The sequence below is a fragment of the Urocampus carinirostris genome, chromosome 4 (assembly GCF_059441175.1).
Source record: "Urocampus carinirostris isolate Australia breed hairy pipefish chromosome 4, RoL_Ucar_1.0, whole genome shotgun sequence".
In the NCBI taxonomy this organism is placed as follows: Eukaryota; Metazoa; Chordata; class Actinopteri; order Syngnathiformes; family Syngnathidae; genus Urocampus; species Urocampus carinirostris.
Window position 1 is genome coordinate 35740971 of NC_142352.1, and position 22821 is coordinate 35763791.

Consider the following 22821-nt stretch of genomic DNA (forward strand, 5'->3'; position numbering starts at 1 on the left):
CCCGTGCTTGCATGGGTTTCCTCCGGGCACTACGGTTTCCTCCCACATTCCAAAGTCATGCATTTCAGGTGGATTGGCTGGTGGAAATCGTCCCTAGGTGTGAATGAGCGAGCGAGTTGTCTGTCCCTGTGTGCCCTGCGATTGGCTGGCAACCAGTTCAGGGTGTCCCATGCCCACTGCCTGATGATTGCTGGGATGGGCTCCAGCACCCCCGCCACCCTACTGAGGATAAGCGGTGCAGCTAATGAGATGAGATGAGAGATATTGTAACCCACAGTGTTTAAATTGTAGGGTAAAAAAGTTGCATTTTGTAGTCCTGAATTCATGGTAACTCTTTGTCTGTGAAAAGGTAAGATGTGTACAAAATGTTAGTACAGGAGTCAGCAACCTGAGACTTTAGCGCTGCCCTGGTGGCTCCCTAAAGCGTTGTCAAAAAGGTTTGGAAGTGAAAACATATGAGCGAGTGAAATATGGTGTCTTTAGAATATATGTGTTAAACTCATGGCCCAAGGGCCCAAAACTGTCGGCTCGCCACATGATTTTATGTTGCCTACAAGAGCTTAAAATTTGTCTAAAAAAAATGAGTGAAGCATGCTTTGACCAAAAACAACCGCTACCACAATGCTTTTCGACTTTCATACCGGCCAAATGAAGACCTAGGTCACTACATGGCAGTGTTTCCACATCAAAGCCTAAGAGTGCAATTGGAAAAGAAATGATCACAAAAATGTCCTAATCTCAGTTACATTTATTCTATAATATCTCTAGTGCCCTTTTCAATTCACAAGTACTGTGTATAATGAGTTAACTTACAATAAATAGTTGTCACATTTATTTGACATACCATTCAATCAAGGTTTAGGGATCCTTGACAACATCGATCAACGGGGCGCGAATGGTGACGCAGCTTTCTCCGCTGTTGATGGTCCCTGGCCTGTTTATGGGTCTTGGCAAAGTTGGACCTGGTCCATTCCTTGATGTTGTCAGCCCAGTTTTTCTTGGTTTAACTCTCCCCGTCCCCCCTTGAACCTTGCCCTGAAAAATGATTTTGGCCAGTCCTGATGATCTTGTTATGTAACCATACAACTGAAGTTTTCGTCTGCACAGAGTAGGGTCCCTCTGATGGTGTTACGTGATGTTTCGTTTGTCACATGGGCTAAGTAGCTGATACCTTGGAGTTTCCTGTAGCATTGCATCTCCACGGCCTGGATTTTCTTTTTCAGTTTTGCTGTCTCACAAGCGTAGAGGAAAATGGAAATAACCAGCGCTTGTGTGAGTCTGATCTTTAAATGAATGAATGGTTATCAAAACAGATACACTTATTATATAATATGTAAGGAGACAGTAATGATAATGGTAAATAAAGTGATGGAAGTAAAGTGGAACCTCGGTTTTCGAACGCCTCTCAGTTCGGACAAATCGGTGTTCGACCAAAAATTTCGAGAAATTCTTGCTTTGCTGTTGGGTCAAAAAATCGGAGTTTGAACGCCGGTATGCTAGGGTGCGATGCTGAGCGGCGTACGGGTGTTTTAGCCCCTAATTATGCCTCCGAAGAAGGTCGGTGCAAGCAGGACAGGTGAAAAAACAAAACAAGTTGTTCTTCCAACTATTGCCTTTAAGAAAGACATAATAGCTAAATATGAAAGAGGTGTACGAATTTCCGATCTTGCTAGTGAATACAGCATGGCTAAATCTACTATCAGTACGATAGTAAAGAATAAGGAGGCTGTGAAATGGAGTGATGCAGCTAAGGAAGTTAGCGCTATAAGCAAGCAACTGCCGCAAGTTTTGGAAGAGGTTGAAAAACTTTTGATGATTTTTCTCTCCCCACCGTCCACCACAAAGGTAAGAAATCCTATTCATAATCATTTATTTTTTATTTTTACACGTTCATGTTAGCGTAATCTTTCGTACAGAAGATTACGCTAACGCGAGCGTACGATTAGCCTGGGTTAGCTTCATGTTTACGTTCTTGGTAAATATTCAGGGTGTTGGAACGGATTAAAACGATTTTACATTACTTTTAATGGGAAAAACGATTTTCGGTGATCGACCAAATCGGTTTTCGAACAGGGTTCTGGAACGGATTATGGTCGAGAACCGAGGTTCCACTGTAGTGATGGTGATGGATGATGAAGTGACTGTATCCACAGAGCCAATGTTAAAATGTATATTCAGTTATTTTACATTTAAATACAGAGGGGGATCTAGATGTGGGATGCAATTGTTTAGGAAGTCAGGGGGTAGGATTTGAAAAGCATACGCTTATATCCCTACTCCCGTTTGAACATACGTTAACATTGTTTGTTTTTCTCGATTTGTTTTGTTTTTGCTTTTGTCATGTTCGAAATTTATCTTTGATTTCACTGCTATGTTCTTGCCGCTCCAGATGGGTTGAAGTCTGGCAAATGCGGCTGGTGTTTTGAGCCATTGTGACCATGATTTCTGGTTCTGTCCCCTACTCTTCAATGACTGATCCAAGATATTTAATTTTGGTGACAGGTTCTGTCTCTCTGTTGTTGACAGTGATGTTTGTGGTCTCCTGTTCTTCTCATGCCAATCCAGCAATATAATAAGCACAATGGAGGTTAGCGATGTTGTGTCCCCCAATACTGACAATGTTGCTTCAGATATGAACCTCTCCAGGAAGATGTTGAATAAAGTTGGAGAGACATTTCAGTCTTTTCTCACACCGACTGTGCTTTGCAACTAGTTCCAAACTTATATGAATCTCCTTTTTCTTTTGATTTAAATAAGGTTTGTAATTTTTTTGCAGCTTCAGATGTTTTTTTTTATTTCAGTTTGTCATGGCTTTTGACATTTTGGGTTGCTGATCCTGATATTACGAAAATCCACTTGTCAGATACAGGATTTTTATACTTTTTTTATAGCCAAATTCAAGCACTTTTTAAGGACTTTCAAAGCTTATTTTAAAATTACTCAAGCACCATTAAAAGAAAAGAAAGCCTTAGTAAATCATGCATAGCCGAAAATACATCTGCGATTCATATATGCAATTTTTAATCAAGATACATGATTTTTAGAACTTAAGTCGCAAATATATTTGTTTTTTATAGGTCTTGAGCAAAAATGACTGTTTTTAACAATGCTTATGTTTTCAGTTGCAGGAAAGTTATTCCCATTACAAATTATCACTGGCAAACAACATTCTTAAATTTTTTTGCACCACCGTTTACAAATGCCCAGAATTGATACGTAATGCTTGCACTAATACACATTTCATTGTGCCCTGTTTAGGCACCTGGCCTCTTGGTCACAACGAGGCTTCATATGACAATACCGTACAAACTAATACCAGCTTCAATTACTCGCGAGGGAAGAAGAAATGCAATGGTACAGCAAAGCCACTAGAGATAACTCTCCGTATCCATTTTAAGCAAACTTGTCGAGAAACACGGCAACGATTTCAATCATTTAAGATAATTTCACCCAAAATTCAAGCACTTTTCAAAGCTTGAAAAAACATTAAAATTCAAGCATTTTCAAGGATTTCAAGGACCCGTACAAACCCTGCACGTAAACAGTTGACTTCCCATTGATTACTCAAAAGTCCTCACCCACTCACACACACACAATGATAAAAATCAACAAGAAGCTCAAGTACTTGAAGGATGGTGTTTTATGACAGCTATAAATAACAACAAAAATCAGCTGTTCCCATAGTGTTGATGAGGGGGAACGGTTACAATAGAAAGAAAAGCACTTTTATGGGCGCCACACATGGCAAACTCCATTGATGATTTTTATGGCACAATCCTCGGGCGATCCTGTGGTTCAAAACACTGAGGAAAGCAGATATTTCTGGTCTGGGGGTTTGGATGACTCAATTAAAAAGAATATGGCTGACCTGAGTCCAGACCTGCTACGCTCGCTACTCCTTTGACAATACTGGAAATTATCACGGCACAGATCGTTTGGCACAAGTGTAGGAGAATTGATGAAAGTTGCAGACAGAATGGACACAACACAAGGAAAAACATCAAAAGCTCCACACCTAAAAAAAAAACTAAGACTGAACCTCATTTTACTAGTATGTGTGTGTGCAGAAAATGGATGTGTTCAGTTGATCATTCAAAAATATAGATTTATGCACATATTATGTTTGTACAGTGGCTAAACACTTGACCGGTATTAAAATAAACACATTAAGTGGACTGATTTTTTTTTGTGAATCTTCAAAAATGTAACTACCTCAATTGGATTGGTTAGAGGCAACAATTATGCCTTCATTTTCATCAACTGGAATGCCAAGATTATAAAAAAAGGGAAGCAAAAACAAAAAAAACTGGGTCCCGTTTTCACGCTGGTCGAAGAACTGTTACAGTGGTGGCTTGAGATACAGGTGATTAAACTCAAGAGTTATTTGAGATACAGGCTGTTATTTTGGATTTGGTTTGTTTTGAATTCAAACCAGAAAATTTGGTTAGGCGTGCTGTACTGTCAAGTTAACGTACGACAATGAGAATTAAGAGTAGTATTTTAAGCATACACAATGAATCTTGATGCTTATATATATTGGGGAAATCAATCAATAACGCATAAATATGCAAATACCTTTAATTTTCAAACTTTTCCCTCTGGGGGCCATATACAGGAAAACATTTTAAAGAAACACTAGCCACCTTTTTTGAATAAAGGTAACTGTAATTTTTTTTTTAAACGGAAACACAAATACTTTGATAAGAGTTAATTTCGAACTTCATAAAAATGATCGAATGCATTTAAAAAAGTATTCTGTAAAAAATAGATGCATCCCCTTTGGCAGAAAATTGTGCTCACCTCAAGTACATTTTGCAGACAACAAATATGGATCTGAAGCTGCAAAAAAAAAACCCCAAAATAACTTTTTTTAAAACAAATAAAGGGGATTCTTTACTTTGCAAAAATAAATGTATACTCTTTTGGCAGAAAATTGAGCTCACTTAATGTATGATTTTCCCTTTTTACTTAATTTCAAAATTTTTACTTGTAAAATAAGAATGAGCATGTATTTTAATGATTTTAGTCAGATTACTTTGGTTATTAGTTAGATTATTTTTGTTATTAAGAAAATTTAAAGATGAAATAAATATCGTCACGTCAATTTTTCTTATTTCACCAGAGTATGAAGTAACAAATATAGCAAAATAACAATATTTCACACAGCACTGTTCTGCCATTTGGTTCAACTTTTTATTTATGTGTAAAGATTGTATATGGTTAATTTGCATTATTGGATTTTAACATTTTACTGCAATTAATGTCAAAACTAAATATTCCCAATTTTGGGGGGCAAGAGGATTTTTTTTTCATATATTCTGCAAGTCACTGAAAATGCTAGGTAGACTGCAAATGGCCCCCAAGCTGGGGCACCAAGAGCATAAACACTACACGCTTGGAAAAAAGTTAGGATATGGTGCCCCCAAGTGGTCAAAAATACTTGAATTGAAGCATTTATTGAAGCAGAATAAACTTGAAAATTTTGTGTTTACTCCTCTGTAAAGGTAACACCCTCAGCCCGAGCCAGAACTGAAAAACAGGTCAGATCAGGCCTAAAATGTCAATAATCATGTCCGGGTCGGGCTCGTCTCCAGCCGACTTCATTTTTGATTATCCACCCATCATTGTTCTTTATTCATCTGGAAGTGGGGAAGGGATCGGCCATGACCACCTCTCCTACTAAGTCCTCATGATTAAAAATGTGAAATTTTGTGTTTGCTTTGGGCTTGGTCCTGCATAACAAGTTCATTGGTTGGGCTTGAGCTGGGTCGGGCTGGGCTAGGCTGGATGTCTTAGGCCTCTACTCAGTACTTTTATGAACTAAAATATAAGAGTTTTAACTGCTTTTCCATTTATTTCAATGAGGGAAGATGTTTACAAATGGAATTCACATCTCAAGATACCAATGTAGATAAAAATGTCAGTTGAAAAGAGGCACCCGGTCAATGTACTGTGGCAATGCAAGTGCTTTTCCAGTGAGTGTACGAAGGAAAAGAACAGAAAAGCGACGACGCAATCCGTCACATATCAGAGGATTCACTTTTCGTCTCTTTACAGTCAACCTGTTTGCTCAACTCCAACACGTGCTTCCCTTAAAGACTGTTCCATCTCAAAATGCATTCCTGCATGAATCCTGAGTAACCTTGCAAAAAATCTCATCAACTGGAAATCAAAAATCCATTCATTGAGAAAGCATCCCTGACTTGAATGTGACACCAGAGGACATTAATGAAAGCACAGAAGTGCACGCACAAATCATATACTACAAAATAATTACAAATGTGCTTCCTTTCTACGAAGGCTCTACCACATTCTTCTGAAAAGATAATCACACATTCATGAAAGAGGAAAAAAACACCGTAGCAAAGAAAACAACAAAGGGGGTGGCACACATGATTAACGGCATCAAAAATGGCGCCGGTAAAATAATGCTAATCATCAGTCAACAATTCATGTCTCTGCGACTGAGTGTCATACAGTGTTTTCGTGTCACCAGCAAGGAGAGAGAGAACTACGCAAGTCAAGGCCCAGGGCCAATATGGACTCGGTAAAGGTTCAAACAGGCACATTTGATATACTGTATATCTCTCTATATATATCTATATATATATTTATAGAATTACAAAAAATAAACCCGAAACTTAAGCTGAAAGAGTCACGGTCTCGTCTTTCCACGTGTGAATTGTTCACTTTGGTAAAGGGTGTCGATGGAGTCTCCAACGTTGCCTGCTTGTTTCATTCTCTACCGCTTTTTTTTTTCGTTTCGTTTTTCTCGATAGTCACGACTTGTTTTGTACCTAGGGGGATGTGTAAGCGCTTTGCATTCAAGGCATCGTTACAGCCAAGTTCATCTGAGAAACCCGACGGTCTCGTCCCACACCTGCAACCTCACTTGCGGTGCTGCTTCTACTTCTCTGTTTTGGAGCTGCTCCATGGGGTTGAAAGTGCATTGGAGTTGGACTCCCACTGTTGTAGCAGGGATCCGCTCACAGTGGTAAGGCCTTCTTTTGTTTTCGTTTGTCCCAAAAAATGACTGCACAGTGTTGAGTGTGGGTGAGGGATGAAATATGCAATAGTTGTGCATGTCAGTGTGTGAAAAGCTGTTGGCTGAAAGACTTTTTCTTTTGCAGCCCTTTCCGTTTGTTCTTCCACAAGTTACTGACGCTCCTCGCCCTCCTCCTCTTCCTGAATGACCTGGATGTCATCTGAAGGCGACGTGGCCATACTGCTCGGCAGGCTGTCAGGCTGCTGCTGCTCGTCTTTGCTCTTCTCCTCCTCCTCGATGACCTTCTTCCACACTTTGTGGTTTTCGGTCAGGTGCTGCATTATGTTGCAGAACAACCGGCGATGCCTTTTCCTCCTTTCTGCAGAAGAAACCAGAAAAGCAACCAAGTGAATGTTTGCGCACTGATTAGTTCAAATCAGATCACACTTAAGCATGTGCCCAAAGGAAGAAGCCTGAAGCCTTTGTATGACAACCACCCATTTCATTTTTTCCTTGCAGGGAAGACATATTCAAAATCAAAACAAGAAAATGAAATCTTACCCCACAAAAAAGAAATTAGAAAAAGAAATGACATTTCAAACCTACAATTGTACTGATAAGCAACTTCTCTAACATGATACCCTAAGAAACTCTTGATATATAAATTCTATTAAGCATATTTAATCAAAATAAGAATACAGTAGGGCAGCACGGCGGGACAGTGGTTAGCGCATGTGCGGCACAGTTCTGAGGTCATGAGATCGAACCTCCTGTGTGGAGTTTGAATGTTCTGCCCGTGCTTTCGTGGGTTTCCTCCGGGCGCTCCAGTTTCCTCCCACATTCCAAAAACATGCATGTCAGATTAATTGGCCGGTCCATATTGTCCCTAGTTTTGAATGAGGGAGCGACTGAATCGTCCGTCTCTGTGTGCCCTGCAACTGTCTGGCAACCAGGTCAGGGTGTCTCCTGCCCATTGCCCGAAGATGGCTGTGATGTGCTCCAGTATACCCGCGACCGTACTGGGGATAAGCGTGGTGATGACGTCACGTCGCGCTGTCCCGGCGCCGGTCGAAGGCGACGCGTCACATCGAGCTCTCATATTTTTCTTCATTTTATTGCTTTTCTTTATCTCTACAACCTACTCTATCGTGCAATATTCTAGAGAGGAACTACTGTTACTACGCCCTGTGGATGTTACGCCTTTTAACCCCCCACTTTTATCGGAAATTGACAATTTTAATGCCGAAATTAGGAACAAGAGTCGTCGGGTTCGAACCCGTAAACGGGGAAGAAGAGGTGGAAAGCCAGAAGAAGAAATGGACGTACTCCTATTCCTAGTATAGTGCTTGCTAACGTTCAGAGGCTTTATAACAAAACTGATGGGTTATGAGGATGCATACCCAGAAAGATGTCCGTGATTGTAACAATCTTTGTTTTTCTGAAACTTGGCTGAAACTATCAGAGCCTGATTCATTAGTCCAGCCGCCGGGATTTACGATTTTCCGTCAGGATCGGCACACAGATATCACAGGTAAATCCCGAGGAGGCGGAGTGTTTTTTGGTGAACGACAGCTGGTGTACGGATGCTCGGATTATATCCAGTGGAAGTTCTGCTGATTTGGAATACGTGACCATTAAATGCAGTCCGTTCTATCGTCCTCGTGATTTCTCATCAGTGACCCTCACCGCAGTATATATCCACCCCAGGGCTGACGTCGATGTCGCACTAAAAGGATTAGCAAGCACTATATCCAAGTACGAAAACAAAGATCCCAGCACCCTATCCATAGTATTAGGGGATTTCAACCAGGCCAATCTTCGTTCCGTACTAGCAAACTATAAACAACAACTCACATGCCCAACCCGTGGGTACAAGATCCTCGACCACTGTTTTTGTCCAGTGAAGCAGGCGTACAAATCTGTCAACCGGTCAAGTCTGGGGAATTCCGATCACTCCACGGTACTATTCATACCCGCCTACAAACAAAAGCTCAAGCAAGTTCCACCTACCAAACGTACCTATCTGACCTGGTCACCAGCTGATGTGGATAAACTGCGTGGATGTTTTAAGTGCACGGACTGGGAAGTACTCAAACACAGGAATGACATCAACGAGTACATGGACACAGTGTCAGATTACGTACGTTTCTGCCAGGAGCTTTGTCTACCTACTACGTCCAAAACTCAGTACTCCAATTCAAAACCATGGTTTAACAAGTCCATCCGGAAATTGATCGTTGCCAAGGACGCCGCCAATAGACACAAGGACTCGGACCCCAACGCTTACCGCCAAGTGAAATCAGCGTTGACAAAGGGTGTTAAGGCCGCCAAACGTTCATTCCGCGATAGGGTAGAGGTACAATTCGACACTCAGGACTCGAGAGCTCTATGGTCAAACTTGAAGCTCATAACTCAGTACAAAGGACCAAAGAAGACTATTGGTAATGTGGACGCTACTCTACCAGATCAGCTCAATGACTTTTATGCCCGATTTGACAAGGACAATAGTAGTACTCCAGTGCCAGCCCTGGTGACCGAGGACCACAATCCTTTGATGATCAGTGAAGAGGAGGTAAGACATGATTTCGGAAGGTTGAAAGAGAGGAAATCACCAGGCCCCGATAAACTGGTCCATTCATTCAAGTTTCTGGGTACTTACTTGTCAGCTGACCTCACATGGACTGTCAATGGTACTGATATTCTAAAGTCAGCCAGATAAAGGCTCTACTTCCTTCGTCAACTCAAATCATTCGGAGTCCTTCAATCCATTCTAGTCAATTTTTATCGTGCTATCATTGAATCCGGTTTAACTAGGTCAATTACAGTTTGGTTTGGTCGCGTCAATCAGAAAGTATTGTCAAAGATGGAATCAGTAGTGAGGACGGCAGAGGAAATAATAGGTACTGGCCTCCCGTCCCTGCAAAGTATCTACATCGATCGAACTAGAAAACGGACACTAAAAATTATAGACAATCCCAGTCACCCTGCTTGCAGGTACTTTGATAACCTGCCGTCAGGTCGCCGTCTTCGCTCCATTGCGAGCAAGACTTCACGTCTTAAAGAGTTTTTACCCTTCCGCTATCCGTATGTTCAACGGGAATTGATTTAGGTTATTATGTATAGTATTATTATGCCAACGGCGCTCCTTCAACCCATTCTACTCTAGTCTTGATATTTACATATTCTTTCTTTTTAAACTATTCTATATAATTATATATAATATAATTACCTTGTATTATACACTACAATATCTTTTTTACTCTTCTTTTTATTCTTTTAAATCTATTATTTAACTCATTATTGAGTGTTTGCGTGTTAAATGATTTCTTGTATATATTATGTTTATGGTTTAAACTGGCTGAATAAATAAATACAATAAGCGGTGCAGATAATGGATGGATGGATGGATGGAAGTATACAGCAATCTCTCAGTACTTATCACTTCGGTTGTCATTGGTTTACTACAGTGTTTTTCAACCTTTTTTGAGCCAGGACATGTTTTTTACGTAGGAAAGATTTTGCGGCACACCAATAACCAGAAATGTTATAAAATGACACTAAACAGTATGTTTAATTACAAAATAATTTATAATACCCCCGGTTTTTACAGCACAGACAATTGACAATTTGCAGAAAATTATTCATGAATGTTTTATGAATTTTAAAATGTAATAGGTGGCATTGCTCAGTAGCCTAGATGGTAGTGTGCCCGCTTTGAGACTGGGAGGTCGCTGGTTCGCGCCTCGGCCGAGACATACATAATTGGTATAATGGCGGCGCCCGCTGTTGGCTGCGGCTGTATCGACTCGCTACAACGGGTCAGGTGTATCGACATTTCGTTCTGTGTACATTGTTACAAAGAATGACAATACAAAGGAAATTATTATTTTTATTATTATTGGATAATTTCTCTCGGCACACCTGACGATCTCTCACGGCACACTAGTGTGTCTTGGCATAGTGGTTGAAAATCACTGGTTTACTGCTTTGCAGATTTTGAATTGAATCGTCTATATTATCATCGATAAACATATTGTGCATTAGGATCTATAGCCAACAAAACATAGCAAATGCTATCAAGGGGTCGGGTTGTATGTGTGAAAGTGTTGGGTGGGCGTAACTGCCTGTGCGCGCGACTGTGATAGGCTGGTGTATTCGGTCAGTCAAACACCAGGGCGGACTCAAGTCAATGTGGCCAGCAAAACAAACTGCTACGCATTGCAGCAGCTAGCTTTTAGCGGCTCGTTACATTGAAAATAAATTTGTCGATTAAAACAGACTCTGAGAAAAGTTAGAAGGGCGCATATGAATGGTGACCACCAGCGGTTGCTATGTGGATTATCATTGGGTTCGGGAAGCGACTGGGACAGCTTTAAGAGAGAAGGCAATAGCGGTGCTGCAGATCCAGCCAACTACTAAGGCTAGGCTACGTAAAAACTCTCGCAGGCTACCCCCGCTGAGCCGGTATCTCACAAAAGCCAGTTCCATTGACCACTATATCTGGGACGGTTGCATTTTAATCATTGCGGAGACCTGGCTCAAAACGAGGATATCCAATGCTCTCTAAATCGCTATCTTGCACTGAAAGGAGAAGCTTTCCAATTTTGCTAGACTTTATTACAATGAAAATGAAGTACATTCATTCAACAGCAATTGTGTTTCCCATTTTGCAGGGGGTTCGGTCCCCATTAATTTTGACAACAAATTACTGTAGTAGACAATTTTTAAGTTGTATACCACGAAAAATGAAAAACTATGCTATGATGAATGGTCTCAGATCAGATGGACTAAGCTCCATGAAAATAATGGTTCCTTGAAAGCGACTCTCTCATTTAAAAATAAAGTAATCAGGGAGAGTTTCCTCAACAAAATAAGCAGAAGTTAAGCAAGTTAGTTTTATAGTTGACTCACTTGGCCTCAGCTCCTCTTCGAGATCATCCAAATCCTCCTCTTCTTCTTCATCATCATCATCATCTTCATCGTCTTCAGTGTCCAAATCCACATGGCCCTCGTCGTCTTCGTCCGATCCGTCTTGGTTCAACCACTGGCCGGGAAGCAGGCCGGCGGCATCATACGAGTTACATAGTGGGCCGACAATATGCGTTATGAAAGACTCCTGCAGCTTTGCCAACTGTGGGGAGGAGCGGTCCATGAAAGGGCTGATGGGTAAGCCCAGGGCAGCTTCTTCATCACCCTGCAAGAATAAGAGTTGGTGAGTTAGCGATGAGTTTTATTCTAAATTGTTGGTGAAATTATTGTGGATAAAATATTAGCATGAACCTGCTCATAAAATTCATTGACAATGCCTTCGGTCCATTTCAAGTGTAGGTCACGGACTTTGGCTGGTCCGTTGATGTCTGCCAGCTTGATACACACTTGACATACCAGCAATCTATCATTTTCATTGGTCCAGTCAATTCCTGGACTGTTCACATCATTGACCTAGATGTCACAAACAGGATACTTATTAAAGCCATCGGCATTCTAAATCATTCACATCTTACTAAATGCCTTATTGAGTTAGGCCAGTGGTTCTCAAGCGCGTTTTTAAGGACATAGCTTTTGTGAACTATTATCCTTACCTATGCCAAGCCTTTTGGTAGATTAGAAGAAACAAAAATGATTTACATATTTTGCCCACCATGAATGATTTGCCCGAGAAGTTGAAAAAGCAACATAAATGACTAGAACTAGTTATTCATTAATAACTAGTGGCTCACTTGGCACTAAAAGTTTGGTACTAGGGAATAAAAGTTTGGTACAACGAAACCATTTTAATGGAATCATATAAGCGAGTTAATCCGGACAGTGAGTACGTCACCATTTCACATGTTTTATTGAAATATTTATGTATTTATTTATTTGTGTATTTTATTTGACCATTTTATTGAATATTTATGTATTTTTAATGGATAAATTTTATTAAATTTCCTATTTATTTATCAATGTAACCTAATATAACTCATTCATTTTTTAATGAAAGTTTTTGCCGGACAATGAGCCTTTGGGCATTTCATCTGCCAAGAAAGAAAGGGAGTAACGTCATCACCGCAAAGCTTGTTTTTCAAAGCCCCAAGTGATGAAATGTGTTTTGTACAAAATAGTTTTCCCCCAGTAATTAAGGATCTAGTATCAGTATTGTCACACCAGCGGTCTGTCAATACTGAGGTCCGGCTAATCTGTCACGAGCGAAATTTCGCTTTAGGCCGAAGAACAACAGTGACCAGATGATCAACGTGCTGTATCTGAGTCATATCAGGTGGCTTCTCGTGCTATCTGTTTCATGTAGGGGGGCAAACACCTACACCCCCCCAAAAACGGCCTGGAGATATACATATAAATATATATATAATCAGTCGTATGCAAAGGTTTGGGCACCCATGATGATTTTCAAGATTTTCCTTTATAAATCATTTGTTGTTCGAATCAGCAATTTCAGTTAAATATATCAAATTGCAGACAAAAACAGTGATATCTGAGAAGTAAGTTTATAGGATTTACAGAAAATGTGCAATAATTGCTTAAACAAAAATAGGCAGGTGCATAATTTTGGGCAAACCAACAGAAAAATTACATCAATATTTAATAGATCCTCCTTTTGCAGAAATAACAGCCTTCAAACGCTTCCTATAGCTTCCAATGAGGGTCTGGATCCTGGTTGAATGTATTTTTGACCATTTTTGTTTTTAAAACATCTCTACTTCACTCAGGTTTGATGGTTTCTGAGCATTGGACACCCCGCTTTAAATTACACCACAGATTTTCAATAATATTCAGGTCTGGGGACTGAGATGTTGAGATGGCTATTCCAGAACATTGTACTTGTTCCTCCTCTGCACGAATGCCGTAGTAGAATTTGAGCAGTGTTTGGGGTCTTTGTCCTGTTGAAGTATCCAGCCCCCTTTCTTAAATCCTATGAACTTCATTTCACTTCTCAGATATCGCTGTGTTTGTCTGATATGATATATTTAATTGAAATTGCTGATCCGAACAACCAATGATTTGTAAAAGGAAAATCTTGAAAATGATCAGGGGTGCCCAAACTTTTGCATACTACTGTAAATATATATATATATATATATATATATATATATATATATATATATTATATATATATACCACAGCCATATCCCCCTAGTGGGAGTCATTTCTGACTCTTTTTAGGAGATTAATTCAGAGGAGGGGATTCCCAGCCCCCTCGCTCAACCCAACTGAGGTGTTGGGAGTCGTTAGGTGACCAAACCCCCCAATTCCAACCCCTAATGCTGAACGCCAAGCAGGGAGGCAACGGGTACCAATGTTGAAGTCTTAGGTATGACTCGGCCGAGGCTTGAACCACAACCTCCCAGTCTTGGGGCGGGCGCCATACCCCCAAGGCCACCTAGCTGGTATACATATACATATACATGTACATGTATACATATACACATATACATATACATACAGTGGGACCTCGCTACTTTGCCCTTCGACGTTCGCGGGTTTTTGTTTTTTTAAAGCATTTTTGAAGGGGCGTCGCTACTTTGTGGTTCCACGTTCGCGGGTTCAGAGCGTCGCAGATCTAAAAAATAATAATAATGGAATAAAATTATTTATTTTAAAAAAGGGGCATCGCTACTTCGCGGATTTTCACATTTCGCGGGTGGTTTTGGTCCCCATTAACCGCGATAACCGAGGTCCCACTGTATATACATATACACTTCTATACACACACACACACGTCTCCAGGTAAGTGATAAAAATTCACTGGTTATCAATAGAATCACCTTCGAATTGAACTCAGCTAAGAAGTCAAAGTGCTTCTTGAGGTCTGTTGCTAGAATGGCTTCAATAACCAGGAAGCGAAAGCGCTTGAACTCAACGTGATCCAGGTTGACCAGGAAGTTGAACTCTGGACGTGACAGGTAAAGGTTCCATGCGGACGCAGCGTGGTGATTCTCCAGCACCGAGCGGTCATTGTAAAGCACCGCCTGGCATGTGCACAAGGGAAAAAGTCACGAGGTGAGAGCAGGATATATACGACACAAAGACTTTAAAACGGCCAGATAAAATAAAAAAGGTTTTGAAAATGTGTGGTTTTTTTTTTAGTTTCTTTGCTGAAACCTGAATACCAGGCTACATATAGACAGTGTGAAGACTAACGCGGTGCAAAAGATGGCATTCTTGGAACCCAATTACTTTTCTCTGTAACGAGTACTGAAACCAATTATCAATGAATTACTACATGGTGCATTACTGCGTTAATCAGAGACTTATCAAATGCAGATCAGATGTTACAGTGTCCCCTGAATGCATACACTCCTACGTTACTCACAGTGCCGCGTGCAACCCTCTATCTGCCAGAACATTCTCTAAAGCGTGTGCATGTTTTGATTTACTGAAAAAGTAAAACTAAATACAGTTATAGATGCTGTGTCTGAAGCACAGTGAACGACAATGTTCTCTTCATAAAGATAGTCTTCCTATCGTATATACTTGCATCCATTAAACAACATACTGAAAACATGTGTTAGCTTATATGAGCATATTGGCTTGTATGTCACTAGTAGCGAAAGGTAGGCAGTAAAGGGGATTGTGACTTATACAGGAACAATAAACCCACGGGAAATCAATGGGGCAAAAGTAAACGGAATTTACAGTAAAAGTGTGCAGAATTTTGGTCCTGTTACTTGTGAAATATTTTTTGCAAAACATCATGCCTGGAGAAAAAAGAAAACGTATAGGGCAGTAGCCAGAAATGGAGAAGGGGATCTTTGAGTGGTTTGAAGCGCATAAATGGAGTGTCTTGACTAAGTGTCTGCAAACTCTCAAGATTGTACGTGTAAGGGTTTACTAATTCAACAGATTGGTGAACAAGTTTTGTTTTTTTATTATGTGGCTATTTTACAGCAGTTTGAGGGGATTGGCCTAATGAGAGCATAAAGGTTATATTGTTACTTTTAGTGTCAAACGCTACTTTTTGGAGTCAGTAATCTTGCTTACCAGAATTACTAGTTATTTCATTTTTAAAAGTAAGTATTGTTTCTCAGTAACGCCCCCTACAGAGATCTGGTCTTTTTAAAATGTTGTAGTTCTTTTAAAATATATAGAATGTGTTTCTTTAGCTGGAAGTGCAGGGTTAGAGAGACAAATAGAATTGTGAACATTAAAAAAGCAACGTACTATATACTAACACTAAACCTTCAAACTTCAGTTATAAAGTTGAGAAATCCAACTACTAACACAAGCAAAATGTATAGTGGCAGTGAAGAGTGGTTTGACTTCATATATCCATCCACCATCTGCACAGCTTTTCCTCAGTAGGGTCACGGGGGTGCTGGAGCCTATCCCAGCTATCTTAAGGCAGTGGGCAGGGGACACCCTGAACTGGTTGCCAGCCAGTCGCAGGGCACACAGAGACAGACAACTCAATCGCTCATTCACACCTAGGGACAATTTGGACCGGCCGATTAACCTGACATGCATGTTTTTGGGATGTGGAAGGAAACCGGAGTGCCCTGAGGAAACCCACGCAAGCACGGGGAGACCAAGCAAACTCCACACAGAAAGGTTTGAGGTTTGACTTCATCTGAAAATCAATTTGGGTACCTTTTTTAACTTCAGTTGCATATATGTATAGCCCACCCCTCAAAGGTTTTGTCTGATTAACTTCATCAGATTATAGGACTGATTATTGGAGAAAACAAGTGATTTTTATCTTTACTTTTATCTTTTTCTCAAAATAAAATATTTTCATTTTAGCGAGGGTGTGCAGCCTTTCCATACCTTTTGCTTTTTTGGGCAAAAGCATACTTATATAACTCTATATATATTGATTGACTATGCATATCATTATTGGAAGAAGATAAACTGACCCTTTCTTCAATCTATGTTGCAATGCAACTGTTTTGTTTCTGAAGCTAGAAAGTTAGTGAGTAACACTTTCTAGCACCAGAAATCTTCTGCCAGACATGTTTGTCAACATTATTTGTGATCAATAGGTTCAGGGTCCCTTGTCTTTGCTCTTAACCCACTTTCATATTTGAACAGGGGCACATAGCTGACCTTATCAAGTTGTCGGATCAGTGTGAGACAGAAGTTGAACATGTGGACTTCATCTCTTGACGGTAGAATCCCCAATTCTATAATATACTGTTTGCTTTTTTAGTATACATTCCACCTTTCCATTGTATTACAATAATCATTAAAAGTGGTTATCTTTTGTGACATTACGTCAGTAAACTGTAGTTATGTTCCAGACAAATTAATATGGCTACTCAGCATTTCTTGGTTAAAATATATATGGTCCACAGATGGATCTGTCTTCCTTTCTCTTATTTTCATGCCATCCCATCTATCGGAGGCGTTGCATGTAAGGAGAAATTGTGAAAGTAGAAAGAGCTTGACTTTGAATCACGGGGCAAAGAGAAGTCATGTCAGGTGAATAACGACAATCTGGTTAAAGCTTAATCTTTAACATTGGTGTGAGGTTTCTTTAGGATGCCAGATACCCGAGAACTCAGCTTTGAAAAAGCAGTAGTTGTGTGTGTAATTACATTGATTCCATACAGGTTAATTATGCAAACATTGAACGCAGTGTTGTTCCTTTCCTCGTCCACCAACGAGCATAAAACACCGTAAGTTTTTTCTATATACATACAATACTCCTTTTAGTGGTCAAATTCAAGCACTCCTAAAGCACTTCCAAGGCATATTTTCCAATTTCTCCAGTACCATTTTTGAGGTGGCCGAGCGCTGCAGACAGGAAAAAGTACCAGGAAACTTGACAAATCCTAAGCCAAACATTAAACTGGAAACTGAATTGGGATGTTTCAGTGCCCCATTTTATTAGTGTTTTCTGCTGTCCATGGGCGTAAGCAGCCCATTTTTAGGGGCGCTCACTGTCAAATTGATCCCATCACCCCCAACAATTATAGCATTTTTGAAACTTTTTTTTCCTTAACAAAGGACAGGATAGGCTTAAATATGAGGGGAAAAAAGCAAAACAAAAAAAATGTGACCAAAGCAGCATTGCAAATACTCCACCGCCTCGAAATGGTTCAGTGTGTTTGATTCATAGCACCACTCTGGCACCCCTACCCGCTCCGCTCAGCACCCTCAAAGCTCCGAGCCTAAAATCGCCCCTGCTGCTTTCTCATGTTGTATCAAACTTTCCGTGTATATTCATCGTGGACAGCACTCAATGACAGCATCTTGGTCCGATACAAATTCTCCTCTAAACCACCACCTGCTGCCATATAGGAACTCAAATACTTAAAACCATCTACCTCCTGCAACTCTACGCCATTCGTCAAAATTTCTAATCCACTACCTCACCAACCTTTGAACACCTCATTATCTTACTCTTGTCTGCATTCACCTAAAGCTTCCTTCTCTTACACGCACTATCAAACTCGACTACCAAAGTGCTCTGTCCTGTTGCAGTCAACCACCAAAGCAGAATACAGAAATATAAATACGGTAGTTATGAAAGGCAATGACAAGGCAAACAAGTCACGCCCACAAAGCATGGTAAACTAGACAAGAGTTTAATGCAAAACAAATCTGCTCATCATGTAATTAGACAAAAAAATAAGTGTTGTTCGGCCCATGTCCACCAAAGCATTTTCCTACTCCGAGTGAATTTTTCTAATGGCTTAGAATGGCAGTGTTTACACTCTGCTGATAACGCTAGCAGTGCAACAAGGCACTGGGCAGGATTTCTGCGTGGAATGTTTGGCCCTAGACCTTTTCTTCTGTCTCAGAGAGTTGAAAGTTCTTTGACAATGTCACATTTTACCCAGCTGTCTAATCACAGTGCAGGCTGGGCGGGAAAAACATGGCAACACAAGATTATAGGCACAATTTTAATTAATACATGTAACTCCAACCTTTTTGAACACTTTCACAAATGTATTCGTTTACCTGTGGAGCATTAGTGGCAACTAAAAAGGCATTAGTGCGACCAGGGTGGTCATAGTCGTGCATTGCAGCAGCTACATATAGGGCCATGAGCTCCAGAGCTGGGATGTTCCAAGCCAGGCAGCCATAGTTGTCATCTGATATGGTGGAGCTCTTTGACGAAGCGTATGATATCCTGCCAGGCGAGATCCCACTGTCTGAGTCTGTAACACAAAGCGTCAAGTGAGATGTTGAATAAAGATTAAACGGATTTTAACACCAATATCCTTTGTATTAATCGCCTTATTTTTGTGTTTGTTTCTCAGGTCTTTTGGTATTTTTTGATCCAAAACAATTCGAATTAATGTAGGTGGTCGTCTGTTGATGTTCTGTGTTTACATGCTCTCCTGGTTCAATCAAATGAACCGTGGGACACACGGAGAGGGATCACATGATTTATCAAAATAGCAATCATTTTTCATGCTATGCTTTATGCTATTTTTGACAGTTTTAATATTTTTACTGAAGCTATAGCTGGATAAAAATACTACCAAGCACTTTTGAACAATTTTTCCTGTACAGATGGGCTCTTCTTAAGCGCTTAGTCTGATTACATTTACCTCGCGGCAGCCATAAGGCGCGTACTGATAGAGGTCACGTGATTTACAAAGTCATTCTATTTTGTGATTGCTAAAGAACAATCTTTATTTTACATCACTGACCAAAATACTTTGCGACATAAAAACAGAGCGAAAAAACTTTTTATTATCAAAGGCAAGTAAAAGTTCAGTATATTTATTTGATTAATTACATATTTAGTGGATAATCCACATTTAACCCCAACCCCACATTTGCATCTTACCCTATTACAGTGTGTTTTTCTCGTAACACTATTTATATGCTCATTATTAACACATTATATTGGGTATTTTTGTATTCTATATCATTTATTTTATTTTTTAACACAAGGATAGTGTGAATTTCCTTACTGGGATGAATAAAGTATCTATCTATCTATCTTTATACACTTCTACAGCTGTTCAGAACAGGAATGGATGTAATAGTAGCAGGGATGCATTCATAGCTGATGACCGCATTCCCGTGAAAACACCCTTGATTTACCCTGTATGCTACATTAATTAAGTTGTAATTGCCATATATTTAACTAATTAGTTATATAATTTATTCAGAAATGCCGGCCTGGCTGACCTACCTCCCTGAATTTGAATTGTTCTCTGTGTTACTATGGTCAGTTTTTTGTCATTGTTTTTCGTTATACGTGTATTTTTTTATCATCAATATAGTCAGCAAAGACAAATTCTAACATGGGGGGTCAATAAAGCGAATCTAGTTATGATAATAATTCAAATTTTACCAGAAGATGAATTGAATTAGTCTATTTAAAACGATAGATTATTTTGACTATACCAATGAACACTTTATAAAATGAAATAAAAAATGAATAATTGCAGTTTAGGGGCCCGGGGTTACACAGTATTTCAACGTTTTTGTGAGAGAACAAAAGTGTACTTGAGATTAGAAAAGTGATCAATGCAAAAATAAATAAATAAATACATTGATTAAAATAAATAAGTAAAAACAGTACACAAATCAATATTAAGTGCTCAGTTAAAGCTTACCTGTGTCACTTCCAGTGACATGCTCACTATGGATCTGCTGGAAGCCAGGGATTGGTCGAGTGGTCAGGTACCAGACAGCATGGAGCACATCAGTAGCATGAACTCTGTTATGATCTGCAAAAAAAAATAAGTAATACTTCTGAATTTGACTGTCTTCAGCAACAAGTGCAACTTTGCAAAAACAGTCATGAGCACATTGTGGTAGCAAATGAACAATTAACAAACATGAACATTAGTTCCGAACATTTTTGACAGCCTAGCACAGTGTGAACACTCACAGGGAATGTCCCTGTATCCATTTTCCAGAGCAAAGAAGTATGTCATGAACTCCTTCACAGGAATCTTGAATATTTCAAACAGACACGTATCCTGGAAAAGGGTGTAAGTCACCTGGGGAAAATACAGACCAAACACTGAGACACAAATCAGGACACAAGGTAATTACAGTGCCACCATTAGACAAATTATACACTTATGCTTTGAAGCTGTTTCCCCTTGTCAAAAGTGCTAAGTCCGCTTTCTAAATCCTAAATTAGCCTAACATTGAAAGATGGTTTGGACTAGATTTACAGACAGGCTGATGAAAACAAAGAAACTACACTGATGTTTTTCTAGAACATATTTTAAGAATGAAACACACAAACAAGTACCACAGTACAGCACTAACATAGCTGAGTATTCTTCCGGTCTTTCCTCCTGTTTTGTCCACTAGGTCGAAAATCTGGAAATTCCATGTATTCATTTTCTCCATGAGGGTGTCATGATCTTCCAGCATTGGGTCAAGGTGAAAGTCCTGATCAGTCTGGAGGAACCCAATCAATTGTCATTATGTCACATTGTGGAGGTTCATTATAGCTGCTGCGGCAGTGAAATCTAACTTACCCCCAAATCCAGAGTCTGCTTCTCTGTGCTGATGCTTTGTTCCCCTTCAGTTTGGACCTGCTTCCCTGTGCTCTCAGACTCTCTAGATAGGTCCACTTCCACGCTCTCTTCCCTGATTAAAGGCTCGCCAAGGAACTCTGCCCCTTCGCCTGCAACTTTAAAAAAGAAAAAAAGGTCCAATTGGAATTGAATTATTTTTTGATAACTAAATGAAGTTGCAATACATTAAACACTGAATAACAAGCATGTATGGAAAACGTCAGAGTAAAATAAAAATCAGGGTCTACCCAAACCAAAAACCCTGGATGTCTAGCGGGGTGCGCACTCTCCTCAAACACTGCCTTCAGGTCTGGAGACAAGGCTCTTTACAGCATGGCCAGGGCTGACCTGAAGAGAGGCATTGAGGACACAAAGGCAGCCTACATGACGATGATCGAGCACTTCTTCGCTGGAAATGACTCGAGGAGGATGTGGCAGGGTCTACACCTCACAAACTTCAGAGGCAACAACCTGACAACTGTTGGGGCTGATGCTTCACTAGCTGCTGATCTTAATCAGTTATTTGCTCGCTTTGAAGCTGGAAGGCCACAAATAGTCACATCACACCCACCAACAACCAGCAGGAACACACTGACACTTCAGGAGCATGAAGTAAGGTGTGTGCTGAAAACTGTTAACCCCAGGAAGGCAGCTGGCCCAGATGGAGTACCAGGCAGGGTACTCAGGGACTGTGCCGATACACTGGCTGGGGTCTTAACCACCATCTTCAACCAGTCCCTGTCACAGGCTACCGTCCCACCCTGCTTCAAAACCTCCACCGAAATACCCATCCCCTAGAAGTCAGCAGTGGAAAGCCTCAACGACTACAGGCCTGGCGCACTTACGCCTGTGGTCATGAAGTGCTTTGAGAGGTCGGTGTCCCAGCACATCAAGGACTCCCTGCCATCCACACTGGACCCCTACCAGTTTGCCTACAGGGCAAACCGCTCCACTGACGACGCCATAAACACAACACTTCACACCGCGCTGAGACACCTGGATCACTGGGGGAGCTACGTCAGAATGCTCTTTCTGGAGCACAGCTCAGTCTTCAATACCATTATCCCAGAGATCTTGGTGAAGAAACTCTCTCACCTAGGACTCTCTTCCTCCATCTGCCACTGGTTAATGGACTCCCTTTCAAACAGCCCACAGTCCGTGAAACTCTGCAACCGCGTCTCTCCCACCCTAACACTGAGCACGGGCTCCCCCCAGGGATGTGTACCGAGCCCCCTGCTTTTCACCCTCTACACCGCCGACTGCTCACCGACCCACCTCACAAACACAAATGTTAAGAACGCCGACGATACTGCCTTGGTCGGCCTCATCTTTAAAGGGGACGAGGCGGCGAACAGGGATGAGGTGGAGTCACTGACAACGTGGTGTTCGAAAAAC

The 22821-nt window shown here is 40.6% G+C and overlaps 1 protein-coding gene across 1 annotated transcript in view; it reads right to left on the reverse strand.

Moving 5' to 3' along the window:
• Positions 1 to 3622: 3622 nt before the first annotated feature.
• The window catches only part of pde3b (phosphodiesterase 3B), an 80811-nt gene continuing 61612 nt past the window's right edge, over positions 3623 to 22821 (reverse strand). The window contains exons 8-16 of the mRNA XM_088334374.1: positions 21388 to 21542; positions 21173 to 21307; positions 20784 to 20895; positions 20506 to 20619; positions 18890 to 19089; positions 14752 to 14955; positions 12266 to 12427; positions 11897 to 12179; positions 3623 to 7364 (exon numbers count right to left, since the gene is read on the reverse strand). Of these exons, the coding sequence (XP_088190500.1) occupies positions 7156 to 7364; positions 11897 to 12179; positions 12266 to 12427; positions 14752 to 14955; positions 18890 to 19089; positions 20506 to 20619; positions 20784 to 20895; positions 21173 to 21307; positions 21388 to 21542 (1574 nt within the window). The 3' untranslated portion in view covers positions 3623 to 7155. The remainder of the gene's footprint in view (positions 7365 to 11896; positions 12180 to 12265; positions 12428 to 14751; positions 14956 to 18889; positions 19090 to 20505; positions 20620 to 20783; positions 20896 to 21172; positions 21308 to 21387; positions 21543 to 22821) is intronic.